Source organism: Zootoca vivipara, chromosome 11 (assembly GCF_965207765.1).
Source record: "Zootoca vivipara chromosome 11, rZooViv2.hap1.1, whole genome shotgun sequence".
NCBI classification, from domain to species: domain Eukaryota; kingdom Metazoa; phylum Chordata; class Lepidosauria; order Squamata; family Lacertidae; genus Zootoca; species Zootoca vivipara.
In genome coordinates this window covers 42,068,759-42,092,198 of record NC_142594.1, presented here as the reverse complement: position 1 = coordinate 42,092,198, position 23,440 = coordinate 42,068,759, and the positions used below count along the sequence as shown (strand labels likewise).

General features: G+C 40.2%; 1 protein-coding gene across 7 annotated transcripts in view; it reads right to left on the bottom strand.

Annotated features, from left to right (window-relative positions):
• Positions 1–23,440, bottom strand: part of CREM (cAMP responsive element modulator) — a 32,985-nt gene that overhangs the window by 7,161 nt on the left and 2,384 nt on the right. For 2 of the 7 annotated variants that reach the window (XM_035129410.3, XM_035129409.3), the window contains exons 2-6: positions 16,879–17,002; positions 13,870–14,016; positions 9,889–9,986; positions 9,638–9,780; positions 7,733–7,921 (exon numbers count right to left, since the gene is read on the bottom strand). In XM_035129410.3, the coding sequence (XP_034985301.1) occupies positions 7,733–7,921; positions 9,638–9,780; positions 9,889–9,986; positions 13,870–14,016; positions 16,879–16,998 (697 nt within the window). In that variant the 5' untranslated portion in view covers positions 16,999–17,002. Of the gene's footprint in view, positions 1–2,298; positions 2,588–3,229; positions 3,491–7,732; positions 7,922–9,637; positions 9,781–9,888; positions 9,987–13,869; positions 14,017–16,878; positions 17,003–23,440 lie in introns of those variants that run through there. The other 5 variants (XM_035129412.3, XM_035129413.3, XM_088653484.1 and 2 more) reach the window with 5 other exon arrangements.

Genomic DNA, 23,440 nt, shown 5'->3' with positions numbered 1-23,440 from the left:
CTCCATCTCTGTGACAGTGTTGGGACTTTATACTATACCAGGCATCCCCAAACTGCGGCCCTCCAGATGTTTTGGCCTACAACTCCCATGATCCCTAGCTAACAGGACCAGTGATCAGGGGATTATGGGGATTGTAGTCCAAAACACCTGGAGGGCCGAAGTTTGGGGATGCCTGTACCATACTCTAGATGTGACTTAATATAGATGTGACAAAAATTGCTGTAAACCACTCTGGTATTTTTTATGAATAGTGGTATATAAATATTTCTATAAATACAAATAAATAAAAACAATCGTAAGAGAAACAATAGAATTGTAGAGTTGGAAGGGACCACAAGGGTTATATTGTGGTACAACCCCCTGCAACTGAAGGAATCTTTTGTTCAACATGGGTCTCGAACCCACGATCCTAAGATTAAGAGTCTCATGCTCTACCAACTAAGTTACCTAATTAATGGGCAACCAAGTTCCTCAAGCCCTGGCAGGCCACTACGGTATATATAGCTGTTGGAGGCCATTTTCAGCCTGGCGGGTCACACATTTTGCAGGACTATTTTGAGAGGTACCGTAGCAGCAATCAGTAACTCCAGAAAATACAGGGATTTTTAAACAGAATTTTAACAGGGCCTTCAACTCTTCACATGTAGGAAGGAAGAGCCTCAGGTCAGCCTAGGTCTGTCCAGACATGCTCTCTTGATCTCTCGAAGCCAATGATCACAGAAACTGGGATGGGCTGCCAACTGGCAGATTTGCATGGGCTCTATCTCGCTTTTGCTAAACGTAGTTAATAGCTAAATGCAAGTAAATATAAAAAAGTACATTTTCTTCCTTCTGTCCTTTAACAGAACAAATGCCAATGGCAGCCAGATAAATTCTGCAATTATTATCTATTGAATCTGTTGTCATGGTGACCACTACCAAGCAATGTCCAATATTATTCTTTGTAAAGTATGGGGAAGTAGGAGCAAAAAGCAGTAGGATAGATAAAAGAGATAATATTCCAATGAGGGTCTTACCCTGCTAGTCCTTCTTTAGGGAATTTCAGGGACATAGAGACTGAACATTTAGATGTGCTGTCTCTTCGTATGGTCATAAGAAAAGCATTTCAGAGGGGGGCGGGGAATCTCTTTCATTCACCCTATGGTTTTTTTGCTCCTACTTACATTTCCTGGTGTGGGGGTCTGTTTTTGTTGCCATTTGTAAAGTATTGCATTAGATGCCTTACAAATATCAGCAATAAGTATGTGAATGTCAGCTGCTGGAATTATTATTATTTATTAAATTTATCAGGCTGCAATCTGGTAGCTTTACACAGGCAGGGATTAAAGTTCCAGTCAGTGATATCATTCTTCCTCTGCTCCTTCCCCCCACCATATTATGAAGTTTTTACACTACTGACCATTAACATTTTAAATTCCTGTGTGATAAAAGTGACTTTAAAACAGCATGCAAAAATGCAAAAGTAAACAGATGGTATTCTGGTTTTATGTGAGCTGCATTGAGGGTTGTTGTTGTTGTTGTTGTTGTTGTTGTTGTTGCAATCAAGCAGTTTATAACTTTTATGAAATAAATAAATAAATCCCCAACATGTTTACAAGGTTCAGCTTTTGCCAAGTTCAGTTTGAGAAAAGCACAACAGCCATTGTGTCATTGTTTCCCTTTACCCTTACTGCAACCTGGAACCTATTTTGTACAATGCATGGTATCATTCAATCAAGCTTTGCTTACAGAACTCCATCTCAAGACTGATACAAACTGGAGAACTCTGGTCTTGTCCATTATGCCAAACTTGCTCTCCCATCCACCCCATGCCCCCCCGACTCCTTTTTGTAATTTTAACATCCAGAATAATTATTCAGAACCCCAAAACTTCTGCATTAACTCTGAAACATTTTACTTGGCCCTAATAATTTTTTTTTTACTCAACTGTGTCTTCTGGATCTCTGCCCCCACCCCATCAATATGGCTATCTGCAATGTTTATAGCTGTTACTGGGGTTTTTTTGCTATATAAATTGAACTGGGGAAGGGGGAGTGAATCCAGGTTTCATTTAATAACTAAACCATAATTCATAAAATAACCAAATATCCTATGGTACATACAAAAACTGTACCTGCAAGGAATGATCAGTCCACTCCTGATTCCCACCACAAATATATATACTGTATATTTTTAAACTGCCACTCAGTACTGGCAAGCAGAACCCAGGCACACTACATAATGCAGAAATCTGAGTTTCACCCACATTCCCCTCCCCACACGGCTAGCAACCTTTATCACAAGGATTATAAACTTTACTCAAGTCTGCTGCACTGCTCCTGGTCCTTTTGCTCGTGTGAGCCTGAGGTCTTTTATTACTATTATTTAAAAAGAAAATATCCCGTTGGATTAGCAACAAACAAGAGACACACAAGCCAGGCTTACTTAGCTCCAGAGACAGCACGAAGGCTACTGAATTAACGCTGTAACAAACATGCCAGCAGCGGTGGCAGCACTGGTTGAAGCAGAAAGGAACTGACTAAATCACAGCATGACTCGCAGCTGACGTCAATGTGTTTGTTGTTTGTGGAGTTTAACTTTTCCAGCCCCGCTGAAACACGATTCCAGGAAATCTATCTGACGTCAGCCTGCTGAACTCTGTTGTGGAACAGGCAGCTTTTCGAGTGGAGGAGGCGCAAAAAAACTAAATCGTGAAGCCAAAAGCATTGCTGGAGCACCCACACGGGTCACTCCGATTTCATTTCTGCTCTTTATTACCTGTCAGAGTTGGAAGACCGATTACATGGCTGAAGTGAGCACGGTCCACACAACTAAACGCTGTAGAAGCAATCTTCCATATACTCCAAGCTGTTTAATTATTCTAAAAAAGCACCAAGGGGGACAAGTTCCTTGATCTCACTGCTTAAATCAAAGGATTGCTTCAAAGCTCACGTTAGCAAGGAAAATCAGCACAAAAACTGAAAGAGCACCCATCGGTCTAACTAACTAAAATGCTGCTTCAGCTAAAGAAATGTTAATGACAGCTTCCAGGAGTCTATAATATATATATTTTTAAAGTGCTTGGTAACTAAGTGCTCTAGACCAGCAACGCTGTCGCTGGGTGTTCTAGCCAACAATTCCCCCCACTTGCAATTTGTCTGCCTAAATCCCACAGATTCCATGGGATTTCAGCAGCCCAGCTGTGAGCAGGACTACAGCCCCAATTTCCCCTTTTGAAAAAGAAGCTTACAAAATTGCCTACCGGTTTCGTCTCTGGTTACAGCCATGGCCAGCGTCTGCTCAAAGGCTTCTCCTCTGCCACCAGCAGAACATGAAATGTTCCAAACAAGCAAGCATGTGCAGGATTACAAGCTCCAGCACTGACATCATAATGACCTCACTAGCCTACCCCGTCATTAATGTGCTTTCTCACTGGAACAGCTCGTTGAAACAGGAGCCCAGGGAAAACCTTTGCTAACAAACAATCACTTCAGACTTTTTATGTAGCCTAGCTTCGCTCTCCCCGCAATACAAAGGCAGGCACAGATCCAGAGAGCTGGCTATAAATCAGGCTCCATAGACGCATCTGCAGCGAGGGCAGATGTTATTTTGGTGCCAACGCTTTTCAAAATAAAGGTTTTGAAAAGTGTACTTTAAACAACAATGCAATTCAGTATCTGTAGGAATTAAAAGCTGGCAAGTCAGGGTAGAACTGTTTTGTACCATGTTGAATTCTGTCAAGACACCATAAGAGGAGCCCTACTGCTTCATGATGATGACGACTTAAAGGTAAAGGGGCCCCTGACCATCAGGTCCAGTCGTGTCCGACTCTGGGGTTGCGGCACTCATCTCGCTCTATAGGCTGAGGGAGCCGGCGTTTGTCCACAGACAGCTTCCGGGTCATGTGGCCAGCATGACAAAGCTGCTTCTGGCGAACCAAAGCAGCGCACGGAAACGCCGTTTACCTTCCCGCCGGAGCGGTCCCTATTTATCTACTTGCACTTTGATGTGCTTTCGAACTGCTAGGTGGGCAGGAGCTGGGACCGAGCAACGGGAGCTCACCCCGTTGCGGGGATTCGAACCGCCGACCTTCTGATCAGCAAGCCCTAGACTCTGTGGTTTAACCCACAGCGCCACCTTAACATTTACTAAAACGCCTACATTTCTCCAAGCACTATACATATATTAAAAGATGAAACAGCCCCTACTCAGAGTCTAATAGATGTGATACAAAAGGGAAAAGGGGAGGGAAGAGAAGAGGAGAGGAGAGGAGAGGAGAGGAGAGGAAGCATTAGGACAACTGCTTATTCATTAGCCAGTGGAAAGAGTCAGGTTGGTCTCCATTTTGTCCTAATTTTCTACCTGGGAGACAGGGGAAGCAGCCTCCCAGTTGGTCCTAAGTCACCTGGCTAGTGACAGAGGCTAGAACAGTGTTTCTCAACCTTTTTTGGGCCAAGACACACTTGTTCCATGAAAAAAATCACGAGGCACACCACCATTAAAAAAGTTAACTCTGTGCCGCCCTATATTGACTATATAATTATGACTGTAAGAAACACTTGCCAATTGCTGTGTTGGTTGGGGATGCCTGCTCTACCATTTCTGTACATAGATTCTTTCCAGCATCAAGATCAACAACTATTATAGGGACTCCATTGCAGAATGTTACGGGGTAATAACTACTTGTATATAAACTACTTGGACTAAGAGGCTCTGATATGCAGTTTTTGGAACCACAGTTCCATTCAGCCTCTGGTGTGATGACAATGGAGTGCAATCACAGGAGTCACCAAATGTATATGGTTGCTGCTATAAAAGTATCATGCACATTTCGGTCCTCGGCATGGAACAGAAGCAGCGGCAAAGGAACAGAAGTGCTTTAGTGCAGGGTGGCACTGGGCAGAAGAAAGATTGGGATCTACAGGTAAATCTCTGGGTGATTTTCAGTGGAACAGCAGGAGCTTTAGACTCCCAGAGGGTTAGTACTAGCAACAACTAGAAGGCTCTCTCTCACACGATTAGCTTGCTGAAATGAAGAAAGCTTGTGGGGAAAGCAGCATTGGATTTGCGTGAGAAAGCACTGGCAACATCAGTGAGAACAAATGCCTTGGCTGAGCAGCAATTCTAAATGTGCAGAAGTCCCCCTGTGCCATCATTCTGATCTGGCTCTGGTTGGTAGATCTGGAGGTTATAGAAAAAATCAAATTACCGGTGGTTCCATTGAGGCTGAAGTCTGTCCCCCCCCCCCCCCCCGGCTTAGTTTCCATGTCAGTGAAGAGGGAACACAAGAGTGCAAAAGGGAAGTACTCTAGTGCTGAAGTTAATGTAAGAGGTGCCTTTGCTTTGTTGTGTAAATGTCCACCCAGGTGTATTTTCAGAAATCCTCATATCCTTTCTCTCAACCTCCTTCCTATTTTGCTCAACAGGCCTGGTTTATTCTGTGCACAAGAGAAGTTAGCAATCTCTTTTCATTATTGTAGCAGCTTTCCAGGCAGTGTTCACAAAGTGGCTGCTTATCATGGTTTATTGCAAACATGACTTATTGTCTGATGGCTCCTACTTCACTCCTCCTCCCCTGGTGGGATAAACAAACCAGGACATCATAATTAAGCTCAGCTTTCCATGAGGTCTGGACCTCAGATCATTGTTTCTTCCTTCCTACCAAGCCAGTATTGCTAACCAGACTAAAACTATTGGTTTATGAGTACTGGCTAGTTAGGGAGCAAGCCACAATCCTGGATTTGGATGTTACAGGAAGTCAGTCTTAATTGTTGGCTTCCTGGTTTGTTTATCCTACTCACATCAGGGAAGGAGAGAAGTGGGTGTAATTTGACGGTGTTCAACAGCACGCTTCCCTCTCTTAGCAAACCATAATTACCCATAGTTCTGGTTACAGGTAGGTAGCCGTGTTGGTCTGGGTCGAAGTAAAATAAAAATAAAAAAATTCCTTCAGTAGCACCTTAAAGACCAACTAAGTTTTTATTTTGGTATGAGCTTTCGTGTGCATGCACACTTCTTTGGTATGAGCTTCTTTTGGTATGAGCTTTCGTGTGCATGCACAGAAGTGTGCATGCACACGAAAGCTCATACCAAAATAAAAACTTAGTTGGTCTTTAAGGTGCTACTGAAGGAATTTTTTTATCATAATTACCCAGCAACACTGGTTTATTGTGACATGTCAATCGAGGTAGCTGTAGCCTGAGCCATTTTCTTTGGGGAAACAGGTACCGTAACTAAATGAGATTAGAATTAAATGAGATTACCACTTTTGAATACAACGGTTTACCTGGCACCTTCATTATATATCTTTAGGCACCAGATAAAAACATTCCTCTCATCCCAGGCCTTTGGCTAGTTAAACAATCTATGGCCTTTTAAGCTGGAAGGGGGTTGTTTTTGTTTGTTATTATGTTATGTATTTTTTCCATGTTTATATTGTAAACCACCCTGTGATCCTCAGACGAAAGGCGGTATAGAGATTTAATTACTTAATAATAATAAAATAAAATAATAATAAAATACTCTGCTTCATTGTGGCTTCACACTGACATCTTAGGATCATCTTGCAGTTTATCGTTTTCTCTAAGACTACGATGCATTTAATCTAATTCCTATTCACACATCATCCAGTGTACATAAGCAACACACAGTAGTACAGCATGTCAGAATGTTCCCTTGCCACCATAAGCTGGGCACAATGTGCAGCTGAAGAGTATGTGCCTAAAACACTTGTGGCTTGTTTATTTATTTAACAAAATTGATATGCTACGTGCTTGTAACAAAATCGAAACAACAACAACAACAACAACAACAACAACAACAACTTGCAAATCTCTCCTCTCATTTTGCCTGGTAAGGACCATAGATTATCAGACCTCTGTGTATTACATATACAGAGTTCATGCTTCATCTCAACACATTACATCCAAGGCAAGGAGGCATAAGAACCTACTTCTCCACAGAGCATTAAGTTATATGCAAGTTTGCCAACCTCTAAAGAGAGCTTGAATTTTGCAGACTCTTGACTTTTAAAAGTGGTACTTGAACTGAAGTTACCAACTGTTCTACCATCTACATTAAAACAAACCCTTCTTTCATGTCTATTAGAGGAAGGGCCAAGAGTAAAGTGCAAGAGACTTTTTCAAAGCAAAAAGAGGATGATAAAGGGGACAAGTCAATCCCTGGCATAGCATCCAAATGACCACAGAAACAACCCTGGTGTTGAAAAGGAACAAAAATAAGCCTTTCCAATGCAGTACCTCCTGTCGTGCAGGAGCCACTCACACAGTGAAAAGGCCAACATTGATCAAATTATATGCAGAAATACATTGCACCCACCTCAACATTGCAGACTAAGTTACTGTATCATCCATTTATCCAAGAATCCATGTACACAAAGAATCCAAGTACACTGCTTCAATTTGTTTCTTGCAATGATTAAAGTTAATCAAACCATGCTCTTCTCCTTAGATGAATTGGCCACGAAACACATATATTTGCATATAGTGCATATTTTACTGTATTGACTGTTAAAACTTTATTTTCATGTTTGGAAGCTCATCATTAAGTATTTTACCTGAACTCTGTCATTTTGTAGTTGTATTCTGTTAAAGGGAGAGGGTCTTTTTCTGTTTTTGTTTGTTATTTGCTGGCTACTTAGAGCCCACTTTTCTGTTGAAAAATCTATTAAGAGTTAAAAACAAATAGAGAGATACAAATGCCATTTAAAAGCAAATATAAAATGAAAGCATACCTTGGACAACAACTTGACTCCCAGGTACAAAGAACTGTTGTGTGCCATCAGCTGTTTGGGCTGCATATTGTACAATTGTAGCACCGGGCTGAGGAGCTCCTGAATTTGTCATTGTTAATGTCTGCAACCCCTGAACGCCGTCAGATGCCTGGTTAGAGATCTGGATTGCTCCACCTTGGGCTATAGCAACTTAACAAAAGCAATAATGGTATTAACCAACGGAAACAAGAGTCTTTGGAACAGCTCTAATCCAGCCATTCCTAAACTGTGTGTTGGGACACGTTGTTGTTGTTTAGTCGTGTCCGACTCTTCGTGACCCCATGGACCAGAGCAGGTTAGTGCATCTTAAAAGAACTAGTAGTGTGCCATAAGAAATTAATAATGAAGAGCTCTTTTGAGGCTCTGCAACCACTGCTTTCCAGTCAGTCTTCTTCTACAAATGCAGGCAACACTGTTGAGTCTTTGCATCAGGAGCAAGTGATTTCACCTGATACAGACAGAGAACAGAATTACCTGTCCTCAGAAAAGGCCTCCCATTTCACCTCTGCAATTCTCTAATCCTGGTTACGCTATTTTCTCCATAGCTGTCAATTTTTCCCTTTTCTCGTGAGGAAGCCTATTCAGCATAAGGGAATTTCCCTTAAAAAAGGGAGAACTTGACAGCTATGATTTTCTCTCTTTCATATATATATATAGTGTAGTATGCCTCCTGTGTTGATTTAGAAGAAAATAAGGGTGACTCAGCTATCAGAGGTTTAGGAACCACTGATCCAGTGTGTACCACCACTTTTGTAATTTGGATACAGTCTAACTCAGGAAAGGGTCACTTGTAGCCCTTCAGATATATTTGGACTCCAACACTTATCTGCCCAAGCCAGCATGGTGAATGATCAGGGATTATGGGAACTAAAAATGTAGTAACACATTCCCCAACTCCAATCTAAGTCAACTTTGTATTGCCTCAAGGGATGCTTTGCTGTGCAGAGACAACTTTGTTCAGTGAAATCTTGTACAACAGAAGACAGTACAAAGCAGCTGCATAAATTATATTTGAATGTTAAAAAGAGAAAAGAATAAGAACCAGCTGTTAACTCCTCCTTACAAGACCTGTTACAGTTTTCGTAACAAAATGCTAGATTATAGGATATAGATTTTAGGTGTCAGAACAGGAACAATGTGATGCAAAGTTAAATGTTCCATTCTCAAACATGACAAAACAACCTTTTAAATAAGTTCTCCATCACAGATATTTCAACTCTGCTCATACTTTACATGGAAAATATGCTTATTGAAGTTTTATCTGTCACCATGTACAACTCCAGTCAATGCCAAGTTGTTGGACTCTGCACTCCAAAGCAGAACAGTAAAAACTAGATTCTACACAAAATCCCCAAAGGGCTCAATCTAGTGGGAACAACTTTTGCACAATTATTAGGATTTGGAGTGTGTCCTCCTTTACGTCAAGGATACTTAGTGCAGGATTAGTTCCCAGTGCACTGAAGTCTAATTCTAAACTCATAAAAAAGATTGCAAAAGTTGCATTTCTTTTTATCTTAAGGACTGTATTTATGGAAGAAAATTGTACAAACTTCCTTGTGTACCCTAGCTTCCAGTTATATAATGAAATACATGGATTTGAAGCAACATACATTAAGGAGAATAACATTTGAAGAAATAGAATGGAATAAAGTAAGCAAAATTTAACTTTTGCTTATCAGATTATTACTGTAAATTATAAGAGATCTTTATTGATGTAAACATGGATTTCACTTGGGTTTTAATTGAGACTTTTTCTTGAAATTCCCCCCACTCTCCACAATAGATCTAGTTTACTAGGTTTGCAATTTACATTTTGGTTTTAAGAACGAAAGCTAAATATCTTGTTTGATGTTATGGAATACATACTGTACTGCCCGGTGCTAGTCTGATAAAGGCTCGTTGGCACTGCCATGGCAGGGATGCCAGAGGGCGCTCCTTCTTCCTCTGGCTTTCCTTCTTCAATCTTAGTGACACCGGGTGCATCAGAAGAAAGTTCATTCAGAATTTTTCTGACACAAGTAAAAATACATATACATTTAAAAGCAGCTGGCCCATGAAATGAGTGTCTCATTTTAACCGAAAGGCAGCAATTGTTACAACACCAAATTATAGCTTACCGATATGAAGGCCTCCTTGAAAGTATCTCCCTCCGTTTCTGAGAATCAATGACAGCCTCAGACTCTGTTGATTCATCTGCACTTGTAGCTGATGCTACCTAAAATATGAACATTTTAAAAATTAACCTTCTTAAGAGTCGACTTAGAAGAGTTAACTTGCAGCATGGAATCCAGATTTGTAGAGGAGACTTTACTACCAGTGATCCATCGCACAGGACTGTCATAAAACTGCTTTGAAAATTTAACTATGCTTTGTAAATTAAAGACAGCAGCACCAGCATCTAATGGTAAGGCTATTGATAGGGGGTGGCCCAGCGGGCTGAAGCCTCAGGTGTTTTGCACTGGATCTTTGATTCCCTACCCACACTACCCCTATTTTTTAAAAAAAACACACCAAACAAACAACTTTTTTTTAACCTTGCTTGCAGAGCTGCTGGACATACTTCAAATCACTGTGCTGGTCATATCCCCAATCACTTATTATTACTGGGTCACATCCAAAGCAGTGCCAGAGGTGTTTTGCCGACACAGTGCCAGATCTGTCTCCTTTCTTCCCCCCAGTGTGATCTCCAAATTTTCTCCAGTGTGTCCCCCAGCTCTCCAGTGCCTATTCTGAGGGTGGGAAAGGGGGAGACTGCTGAGTAGAGGAATTAAAAGTTCTGTTCCTCTAGTGCATGTCTCTTCCATTAGCAGAACAGGAGTGTTGGATACCATACTTGCTTCTATCTATTTATATATTAGCATCTGCAAATTTTGTTTCATGAGCCTATATCCTGATTATTTTAAGTACCTAGCAATGCCCCTAACAGCATATGCAAAATCTTGATCATCTTGGCTTCCGAGGCAAGATCATGGCTGCAAACCCTGTGGTCCCCACAAATACACAGTTCTCTAACCTGAGAATGACTTCCCCATTCCTGCTATGAGAGCAAAGCAACACTGATTAGTTGGGGGCACCTATTTACTTTCACAGAACACAGAGAGAAATAACAGCAGAGTGGGTGAGAGGAACAAAAGGGGGCTAGGAGCAGAACAGCTTGCAGGGATGTAGCTGGAGAGAGAGAGAAACACAGAGCATAATGGCAGAGAGCTTAAAAGGTAAATGCAAGAACAGGTATAATCTATCTAGGAGTACTCAATCCATCATTTTCACTGGAGGCTTAAGTGACTGTGGTTGCTGGGAGTACTTTACAATTGGATAGTTTTGAAATGTGCTCTTTTGTGGCTGCCCTTACATTTGGTCCAGAAACTACGAAGGTAACACCAGTGCTGAAGAAACTACACTAACTGCCAGTATGCTGCTAGGTCAGTTTTAAGGTTTTACTGTTACTGTATAAAGCCCAAAACAAGTTAGGATCAGGATCTCTGACTTACCCTCTATATACCTGCCCTATCACTGCTGCATCTATGGGGCCCTCTTTGTGATGCCACACACGCCACAGATGGATTTCAAGACAACTCAGATGGGGACCTCAGATGGGGTCCTTCAGGACAGTGGCACCTGCCTTGTGGAACACACTGTCCACCTGAGTTAGACAGGCTCCGACATTGTACACATTTTGTCAGATGTTAAAATTTCCACAGGCTTCACCAGAAGGATGAGTTGACTCACAAATGGTATTGTAATTTTCTTTTTAGAGAAGCATTTTATCTGTTTGTAGTTGCTGTGTTTTTATTGTTATTGCTCTATGGTAATTTGTCATGTTTCACAGTTTATAAATATTTCAAATTTATACACACTCACATACTCTGAGTGGATGCAGAAAGTGACAAGGAACTAGAACATAAAACTTCAAGAAAAGCAAAGGGAAATATTATTTTGTGGCAGAGGTGTTGTCAGCTGGCTGAGCTAGGGCGCTGGCAAAAGAAGTCACCAAATATGTTTTGCCAGAAATCAATGGCAAAAGGAGGGAGGGCTTAGAAAATAGATGAGGCAGAAATGAAAGTATGAACACTCCTCAAGTTGGTGAGGGTCAATTGACAATAACGAGAAACCAAGCCTTTAGTGTTAACATCCCAGTCCTGTGGAATACTCTGCCAATAGGGATTCAGCAGATGCCAGCTTTTAAATGCCCACTGAAATCTGTTCTATTCCGTCAGGCCTATGCAGGCAATTCAAAAAACATCCATTGCAATAGTTTACTGGTCCTTGTTTTTAACTTTTGTGCTTTTATTGTATGGTGGTGGTGGTTGTTGTTTTTAGTTGTGGACAGCTTTGATATATCTTTGTGGTATAAAGGTAAAGGGACCCCTGACCATTAGGTCCAGTCGTGACCGACTCTGGGGTTGCACGCTCATCTCGCATTATTGGCCGAGGGAGCCGGCGTATAGCTTCCGGGTCATGTGGCCAGCATGACAAAGCCACTTCTGGCGAACCAGAGCAGCACACAGAAACGCCGTTTACCTTCCCGCTGTAGCGGTTCCTATTTATCTACTTGCATTTTGAGGTGCTTTCGAACTGCTAGGTTGGCAAGAGCTGGGACCGAGCAACAGGAGCTCACCCTGTCACAGGGATTCGAACCGCTGACCTTCTAATCAGCAAGCCGTATGCTCAGTGGTTTAACCCACAGCGCCACCTGGGTCCCCTATCTTTGTGGTATAGTTGCATATAAATATTTCCATAAATAAATAAATAAATAAAGGAGGGAAATAAGTGACATGACAATAATAACTTTACAGTCACTGTGCCCTGCTCCCCTTTCTTCAGAATTCCTGTACAGTATCTCCTTTCTCATCATCTCTCTTCCACCTTCCTCACTATTCTCACTTACACACCTCATTTGTAGCCTCATTCCCACAATTTCAATTTTTGTATCTAAAATTTCATTTGAATACAGCAGCCCTCCTTGAGTATGTTGGGATCCTTGAATTTTTAGTGCTGCCCCACTCCTTGTACTTGAGCACACAGTTCAAATGGCATTTGGCACCTAACATTAATATGCTAAGATCTGTTGTGGGGAGGGCACTGTAACTGTATGTGTGTTTAATTCTTTATGCTTTAATGCCAGGACAGGTGTGGGTAACCTCAGGTCCGACATTTTGGCCCTTGGGACAATGCCCAGGCCACACTCCTCACCCATGGCCACAGCCCTCACCAATCCTGCTTCATACCCTCCTCAAGGGCTTTTACCTGGATCAAATTTGTCCCTGAATTGTGATAATGCCTCCTGCTTAGAATCATAGAATTGCAGAGTTGAAGGGACCATGAGGGTCCAACCCTATGCAATGCAGGAATTTTTTTGCCCAATGTGGGGCTCAAACCCAGAATCCTTAGATTAAGAGTCTCATGCTCTACTGACTGAGCTATGGGTGGAAGTGTGTTTGTGTAGGCATGAATATAGAAAATGGAAGTGTGTTTGTGTAGGCATGAATATAGAAACCATGAATATAGAAGTTTGTGTGGCTGCAATATACCTAGATTACTGCAGAAAAGTAAGAGTTACATATGTTGCCCCATCCACTTTTTCCTTTAGCCACACTCACTGCCATGTGACACACACCCCTCCACACTACTATGAGAGCTAGAAGCATGTTGCTGGTTGGGTTTTTTTAAAAAAAAAAAAAGGTAAAAGAAACAATATATACAGAATTCTAAATATCACATCTATGCATGATTTTTTCATAGCATATGCCGGTATGTCACAACTGGTGATATGCAGATTATCCAATATTGTTAGATTATCCACACAGAAAAAGAAAAAAAAACCCAGCAGCACATGGGCATAACAATAAGACAATCTTTATGTATGTATAAGGTACAAGCCTACGTGCTCTGGTTTGAAGTAATCTCTTTAAAGAAGCAGACAGAAGTATCATCTTTATATTCTCCTGATGGCAGAAGATTAGTCAAACGGCAGCCTATCCTTGGTATTAAATACAATGAAGTTATTCTCTCCACTGCTAGAGCAAAAATTAGAAGTCAAGGATGCCAAGAAAAGGTTAAGTAAAGCCTGCAGGAACGTTAAGAGAGATGCAACTAACCTGAACAGATTGCAACTGTGGTGACTGAATAACTGAAGGCTGAGTTGCTTGAATCACTCCCTGCACATGGACTGTTTGACCAGAAGGCAATTGCACTACAGTTACAGAGGGAGATCCTCTTCCAGTTGTTGATCCCGCTACAGAAACCTATTGCATTGGTGAAAAATAACAGGAAGACATTAGCAATGTGAGCACCTGTATACCAATGATGGTGATTTGGCAAAACGTTTCCATTGTGAAATTAAGGCCTTTGAAACACAATGTGCTGTTTTCCAATACAGTAAAAGTTATATCAGCTTATATCATTTTAGTTATTTCATAAAATTTACACATTGCTTAATTGTAAAAAAAAGACTTTAGAGCAGTTTACATAGAGAATAAAACAATAAAATTATCAGGAAACCCTGTTAAAAAACAACTACTTAAAATATTAAATGAAATAACATCAGCAATAAGCCCCAAACACATCAATATTCTACATGTCAGGGTAGACCTGCCTAAACAAAAATGTTTTTAGCAGGCACTGAAAAGAGAGCTGTGGGGGCACCTGCCTGATGTCAATATATTCCAATGACAATTGGGTTTCCAATAGCAGGTGAAATATCACTCATACTTCTGCTTCTTGCTTCAGAAATGTAACACATAAAGCACTGACACATGGTACTTCACCCCAGTGAAAACTGAAAGAGCCTTTTTTGGTTCAAATGACAATACAGTTCCATATTGTATAACTTTGATGGGGACAGAGAGGTAATCATTTTTGTAGTCCTTTTATAACAACAGACAGTCTATTTGTGCAAGTTAATGATAAAAGCCATTTTTAATTTTTCCTCATCTAAATACTACATTGTGTATTGAACACAAAGAAGCTCTGAGACCCATTTTACAAATGAAGAACAGAAGAACTAGCAACTTGTCAAAAGGCGAGTCAGCAAGTCCATCATTTAATGTCAACTTGAAAGTGAATCTTCCCCATCTTAGTCCAACATTTCATTCACGGAAATACAGGGGCTATTAGTGCACCAAGCAGCTGCTTATACTAAAACTGCATAAGAAGAAAACTATGCCCAATGGTTTGCTCTATATGATGTTGTCATGATAAACTACAAGCTTTTAAAAAGTTTGTGCCAAAAGTGCCCAATGTATTCATTTTGGGATGTAAGACAATCATATAAAGAACTGAGCATGAATCACAAGAAAAAGCCCTCTCTCTTGTAACTTACATGCACAATGAGAAGTACTAAAGGCACTTTTCAATTTCTTAAAATGGCTGGATAATATTTGAAAGTTTACAAGGAATCTCCAAAGCATCCTGTGCTCCTTTTATTAAACTGACAGTACAATGAACAAGTTTAAATTATTTGAAAGATGCATTTGTTTCCTCCTCTGCTTTAGTTGCAATATTTTAAAACTGCACCCTTTCCTATTCTGACATTCACAAATGTTTGCTTAATTACTCATGTGGAGGTGGCAGCAGTTCTAGCAATCCTGACGTCAATAAGGAGATGAACCAGCTATGGCACTTGTATCTGAATACGTGCAAAGACTCCATATTACTGGAAGCAGACAGTCTGCAGAACAATTTAGCAGACTGGGAAACAAAGTTTTATAGCACTGCCGCAGAGTAATTCCAAAAATGGTCAGACACACACACAGTCAGCTCTTTCAGGGGCAATTTATTTCAGATAAATAGGTATTCTGCAGCTTCTACTGCATGTGTGCAGTATTCCAGACTTGTTAATGCTTAACTTCCAAAACTACACTTAATTCATTGTACATATAGGCATTTAAATCCAGGTCAGATCCAGCTTCTATGGTATTTATTTAAAACTGGGGAAAGTCTCAAAGGTTTCATTATAAGCTTTAAAGAAATAAAATAGTATCATAATTGCTGGACTGGGGCTTAAGTTAGCTGAACTGAGGTTTGACAGATTTCAATGGAACCTAATGCAATTAACTAAACTCATCCAACCCTTACCATTATATACATAGCTGCCAAGTTATCCCTTTTTTTAAGGGATTTTCCCTTATGCTGAATAGGCTTCCTCACAAGAAAAGGGAAAACTTGGCAGCTATGTTATATAGCACTTTTTAATTGTTCAGAGTATGCAGTGTATATATTGTAGCAATTTTTCCAACAACCCTGTAAAATAGGTTAGGATTATTATCCCCATAAGGCAGATTTGAGGTTGAACTCAAAACTGGCTGGTTTGGACTACCTACTATAGTCCATGGCAGAGATAGCATTTCAAAATAGGGCCTTCCTGGCTCAAAACTCATACGATACCAAAAATCAGAGACAAATAATACAAGTGACTGCCAGAGTGAATGCTTTTTCATAAAAAGCCCTCCTGGACAAAAAAAGGGGTGGGGAAACATGATGAAAACAACATAGAGGCAGATTATAGGCAAGGAGAGTCCGTCTCATCTCCTTGAATATCAATCCATGTCTGTCTTCTCAGTCCTTGCCCCAAAGAAAACACCTGGGGATGAAAAGGTGCAACTTCACTGCATACAAAGGACAGTGGCCACGCTTAGCCCCTCATGGCACAGATATTCCTAACACTGGCTTGGAATGGGTGAAATAGCCACCTACTGCTAGCCTAAACCAGAGATGGAGTCCATGTACTTAAGGGGTTCTGGACAGAACTGGATATATAAATAGAGATTTCATCATCATTTTACACATAATTCATGCATTGTTTATGATCATAATCCCAACTACTAGAAAGGTCTAAACCTATTTTTTTACATTTTGCTCAGATATTTATCTCTGTGCCCCATTCTATCCCATTCTATCCTCACAGGAATTCTGCAATGCAGACTAGGCTGAATGATGCAAGTGGCACAAGACCTTCCACTGAGCTAAGTGGGCTTTTGAACTGAGAGGTCCAACGTTTTATTGGCTTCCCCAAAGCCCCCAAAGTATGCAGGCAAGTCTTGCATTCTTCTACCTGCCTGCAGTAGCTAACTATATAGGTGTTGGTGTCAGGTTGTATGTCAGATTACCTGTGCTAGAGTAGAGATCTGATTTTGGCCAGATGGAGACTGTATAGAAGCAGCATCACTTTCTGCAACAGAGTCTGCTGCATTGCCATCTTGTTGTGATTCACCTGTTTCCATGGTCATTTGTCTAAAAATGAGAGAAAAATGCACAAGATAGCACATGAAACAATTCATGCCTCTATCACCATTCACTTCATCTCTTCATTTTTGCCTTCATTTTAATATGTGGCTAAATAAAGCATGACATCAGAATATGATACCACGAGAGTTCCAGTGCATTTATCATCAGCTGAAAACCCAAATGAAGGAACACCATCTTTTGATATATGAATGTCCTCCCCATTATTTAAGACAGATTCAGCCAGAATTTCCAATGATCAGGGATAATGGGAGTTTCAGTCCAGTAACATCTGGAGGGCAATAGGGTCACCACTCCTACTTTAAGATCTGAGGACAAGACCTTCCTCTATATGCCATTTTTTTCAGGAAGAAACAACTTCTAGTGATCAGAGTAGGGAATTTCCAGAGGTGGCACTAGAATTGTGAAAAGCTGTCCCCAGGGAGATTTGGTGGGCTGCTTCATACAGCGCCATGTATTTCTTGTTGGGTTTTTGGTGGATTGGTTGGTTAAGCTGTGAGTTAGTCTCTCTGTTGTTGCTTTTGAATTATTATTATTATTAAATGTTATTTATTTATTTATAGCTTTTTAGAACCCATGTAGCATATAAATATACGGTAGTTATGATATTTTAAAAGAAGTTGGTGGGACTGTAAAGTTGCCCCCAAATACTGGAAGGGTATGTGGATTGTATTAAGAGTATTGCTGCCTATAAGATTCTGTGATCTCCTTTCAGACTATTATTGAATTGTTTACATCCTACAGAAGAATGGAACTTCAGCTAGAAATACTAGACTCTGGAGCAATTGACACCAATTAGACACTTAGCAGAGAAAAGTGATAGATTAGTGAATGTTGTCAGTTTAAAACTATACAAGACCCCAGGACAGCAGAATCAGCCCAAGCAGTATGCTACAATAATGTAAGGGCCATGTTTTATTTACTTGAATTGTGTGAGTGTGCCAGGAATCATAGAACCATAGAGGTTTTGGTTCTCTTATAAACTGGGTCCATTTGGATTTTCATAGTATAAAAAGCCATTTCTGTGTGCTCTGGCTTCCGTCACGGTGTTCCGTTGCACCAGAAGTGGGTTAGTTTTGCTGACCACATGACCTGGAAAGCTGTCTGTGGACAAACACCGGCTCCCTTGACCTGAAGCGAGATGAGCACTGCACCCCATAGTCACTTTTGACTGGACTTAACCATCCAATGGTCCTTTACTTTACCTTTTTGCCTAGTATAAATATATTGGAATTAGATTGATGCTGCAATCTTAACCTCATTTACCAGGGAATAAGACCCCCCCCCCCAATTTCAACAGGGTTTACACTTGAGTACTGTATACAAGTTTTAGTGGTATATCTCTTGGGCTTGGTTGCTGTCCCAATAGCAGGCCTGTTAATTGGTTTTCTGAACTATCACCCAAGCCCTAAGACTTTGGTTGTAAAAAGAGACTGCTAAAAAAATTAAAATTGATTGGACCAGTTTAGCTTTGCATAGCTTAAAAGTTAGCCAAGTAGGAACCAACTGGTAGAGAACTTTATTCTCCATCCAATGGCTGGAAGTGGTGTCCTCAAGACCTTTGTTGTGTTAAAGAGAACAAAAAAGAGAACAAAAAGGAACAGTAGCCTTGAAACTGGATTTGAAAGAGGCACAGAGGCTTGATTACTCTCTGGGAGAAAGCAAATCTATGTACTTCCAAGAAATCTGAAGAGGAACAGGATCTATTGAAGTGTTAATGCAGTGAATTTTCCATCACAAGTTTGTGCAGAGTATCTGTGTAAAGAAGACTTATATCACATTAGCATTGCAAGTCTCCAATTACCTTCATTCTAAGAAAAGAAAACCCAAGGTTTTTGCTGGGAGCCCTGAAACTTCTCACTACTTAAGAGACTGGAGTGCATGTAACATATTATGTTTTGGTTTGCATCTTATACATTGGGTTATGTGAAATGGCAGATGTTACAATATATAAGATCTTACTTTTAAAATAGCATGATTTTCTTCTTTTTGTGTTTAAGAAAACAAGTTAGAAGAGATAAAATTAATAAAAAAAGATGAGTCCTTGCACTGTTACAGACAAGAAGCTCACAATAACCACAAGTTTGTTCAAGTACCAAAAGGTATGTCCAGATAGGTGAAAAGATCACATCCATTTATGGTTACATGAAGTGTCTTGGGAAAGAGGCAGAGAACTTTCCCTCCATGACAAACATATGCTCAGGACCAGCTTGACTGCATAGACAACCGAACTGGTACTTTTGGGTGAGAAAATGTTTTTGGAAATGCCAACGAGGAAATGAAAGGGTGCCCCATGATTTCGTGGAACATCATAGCAGATGCTGGGACACAAGTTGTAGCTGAATGTGCCACGTTGGTCTGAAACAATTTTCCGGTACACACACACACACACAGAGGTTTTCCTTGCAGAAACTTTTGTTAAATTTATTGGTTTTAAAATAGTCTAAGGCCAATAGCTTTATGTATCACTTAGGATATGGTTACCAGATTTTTCAATGAATCCGGGCACACTTTTTTTTTTTTGAAGCTGAGTAGCAACAGGGAGTCAGTAGTGGAGATGGTGAGGCAAAAGACCCTGGGCCCAAGCACACATGCATATTGTATAAAGATGCCAAGCCCCTTCGCACACTGTGAAACATAAATGCGTAGAGGTTTTTTTTTTAAAAAAAACTGGGCAACGGCCCGCCGCCCGCCCATGACTCCTGAGCCTTCCCCAATCTCCTTCCCTCTTTGTTTTGACAGATCAGAGGAGGGTCAGGAGTCATGGGCAGGCTAAGGCTACCACTGCCACGTTTCCCGGGGACAGATTTGCAAATCTGGGGACTGTCCCTGGGAACCGGGGACATCTGGTAACCCTAACTTCGGAGAAAGGAAAGCATTCTATTAAACAGTTGGCACTGGGGTGAAGCGACTAGTGTGTAATAACTTGGTTAGAAGTCATTCAGCCTTTGTTTCTCCTAAATCAAGGTCTTTGTCTGTAGACTAGTAAATTCTGCATGCCAATCTTTTGAGAAAAATATTTTAAAGGAACTGTAGTTGTTTTTACACCTGTAACATTGGCTTGTAGAATTAGCTTAGGATACATGAAGCTAATTATTATGGGTGGTATCAGATATTAAGTCACTCAAAGCAGACTCATTGAAATCAATAGTTATTAATGTCATTAATTTCAGTGGACATCATGACTTATATATTTAAAAGCATTTATATACCACTTTATATTTTTTAAATCTCTTAAGCAGTGCGTGATAACCATATGATACCACATGTCTGCAAAAAGTCTCATAGTGTAATGCACCATATAATTCTCCTTATCCCAAAGGAAACTAGGTTATCACAGTGACCCCAAAACGTGTATATCTGTGGAATGTGAATTATATAGAGATGCAGCTGCCACTGTGATGGTGGCAGTCTTGGCTATCTGGCACCTGTAGCTATATGATATAAAGCAGGCATCCCCAAACTGCAGCCCTCCAGATGTTTTGGCCTACAACTCCCATGATCCCTAGCTAACAGGACCAGTGGTCAGGGAAGATGGGAACTGTAGTCCAAAACATCTGTAGGGCCGAAGTTTGGGGATGCCTGATATAAAGGGTTATAGAATCAAAGAGTTGTAGACTTCGAAGGGACCCTAAGAGTTATCTAATCCGATCCCTGGCAATGCAGGAATTGCAGCTAAAAATCCGACAGATGGCCCTCCAACCTGTTTAAAAACCTCCAATGAAGGTGTCTACCACCTTCCAAGGTAGTCTGTTCCACTGTCAAACAGCTCTTGCAATCAAAGTTCTTCCTAATGTTTAGTCAGAATCTCCTTTCTCATAATTAGCATCCTTTGGTTTGAGTCCTACCCTCTGGAGCAGCAGAAAAACAAGATTGCTTGAGATAACCCTTAAGATATTTGAAATTATTTCACTTCTGTCTTCTTTTTGCCAGGTTAACATACCCAACTACCTCAGCAATTACTCATAAGGCTTGGTTTCCAGACCCTTGATCATCTTGGTTGCCCTCTTCTGCACGTTCCAGTTTGTGAATATCCTGTGGTGCCCAGAACTGGATGCAGCACTCCAGGTAGGGTCTGACCAGGTAGAATAGAGTGGTACTATCACTTCCCTTGTTTTGGACCATAAATTTATGTTGATAGTCTAGAATTGCATTAGCCTTTTTGCTGCTACGTCTCACTTGTTAAGCTTGTGGTCTTAAGCTCATTAAGACCCCCAGATCCTTTTCACATGTACTGCTGTCAAGGCAGGTGTCCCCCATCCTGTATTTGTGCAGCTGGTTCTTCCTAAGTGTAGAACATTATATTTGTCCGTACCAAAAATCATTTTGTTAGTTTTCCAATCTGCCCAGTTCTCTAATCTGCAAAATTCATCTTGAATCTTTATTCTATCTTCTGCGATATTAGCTACCACTCCCAGTTTGGTGTCATCTGTAAATCTGATAAGCATCATCTCTATTACTTTATCTGTCATTTATAAATATGTTGTACAACACCAGTACGTGGATAGATCCCTGCGGCATATTACATTTAATTGGCTCCCACACAAAAAACATGCCTGCCCGAGTATTTTTTTAAAAAAAGTTTGACATAAAACTTTGTTGCTAGTCAAATTGACAGCAGTAGATTGAATAAAGAAAAGCCTTCTTTTTAAATGTTAAGATCGTTATGTGCTTTGTTGTTCCTCAGGTTATCTGATCCACTAATATATGAAACACATTCTACATATTTGCAGTGCAGAAACATATTTTACAACAACTAATTATACAATGGCTACCTTATGTTAATTCTTGCATGCTGTTTTTTGCCACATTTGCTCATTATGATTTTTTTAAAGGACTTCTTCCTTCTCCAGACCACTCTCCCTCTTAGTGAACCTTGTAGTGAAGTTATGTTCCATTTGTGATGTCATAACTAACTACCATAGCAACCAATACTCACAATGTTACAGTACACAAGGTTCACTAGAATATTGAACAGAAGTGCAGAAGAGAAGCTTTTGTTCAATCACACGCAAGAGATTTTATAAGTATTATGGAACACACTCACCCAGTGAAGAATGGGGGGGAGCACCTTAGCTAAAGCTCTGAATTAAAGATTTGACAAGAGTTTTGAAGACATAATTGCGATGCAAGGAAGACTGTGTGATCCAAGGTACCTATGCCACAATGTTCAACTCAATTTTTGGAGACTTCATACTCTACAACAGTGGTTTTCAAACTTTTGTCAGCAAGTATTTTCCATACATCAGGTAAACAATACGCATTCACTTGCCAGAGAATTTCTGTCCGTGGCCAAAGATTCCGGGATAGGTTTGTTGTAGGGCACATGCCCATTGATTTGACATGTTTAGGAGGCCTGTTACCCCATGTGAACTGAGAGTGCACCTCCAACACTCCCCAGCACAAATATAGAAGGGTTTTAACACAAAGAAGAGCCTCAAACTTTGGAAACAAACCTTTATTTGGGGAGGGACACCCGCCTGGATTCAAGAAAATACATCCTACAACAAATCTACATAGCTTTGCACTTTATAGAATATATTCTCAGGAAAAAACACACAGAGAATCTTATTTCACATGCTAGAAACAAGAGTGGATCCAAATGTTTAATAATGAAAGTAGCTGAATAATTGAATAAAAAAAAATGCAGCATTATGCTGATAATGTCTTAAAAGTACACTTTCAAAATTTTACGTTATTCAAAGTTATAGGATTATTTATTTATTTTTTGCAAAGCCTTGTTATACTGTTACCATTAATTATTTGCAGTTAACAGTTTATGGATCTAGTTTATAAATCTTGAAGCTGGGTATTTTTTCATGTTTGTGTGCAAGAGAAATCTATTTCTCTCCATTTTTCATTGTGGCTACAAAGACTTTGAAATCTTGCATTTCATAATTTCATACTTCAACACGTGATGACATAAAAAAAAATATGTGCTGCTTCTCTGTACGTGATGGAGCTGTATCCTGGTCCAGGAAATGTCAAAGTATGAAGAAAAAATGCTAAACATAGCTTCATATACTATACAGGCTGAAAATTCCTCACTAGTGACTTTGACTGAAAAAAGCATGAATCTCACATTTAGCTGAAAACAAGTCCTTTTCAGGTTACTATAGTTAATACAGCATCATTTTTAGGTTATTATTTACAGAACATATTAAACAGCAGTTGTTTCCTTTAACATTCCACGTTCAAAAAAGCCAAAAAAAGCCATACCCATAATCCGGGTACAATGGAGGTATAAGGTGCACTGAACAGCTACGTTTCTTGTTACAATACATACATAAACATGTTCTAGAGGGGAAACCCAAACCCCATTATACGACAACATGGTGCAGTGCAATGATTCTTGTACTTATGTGTTCCCAAACACCATTTGCTTACTGTTACATGGAACCAAGGACTATTACATAGCTATATCAT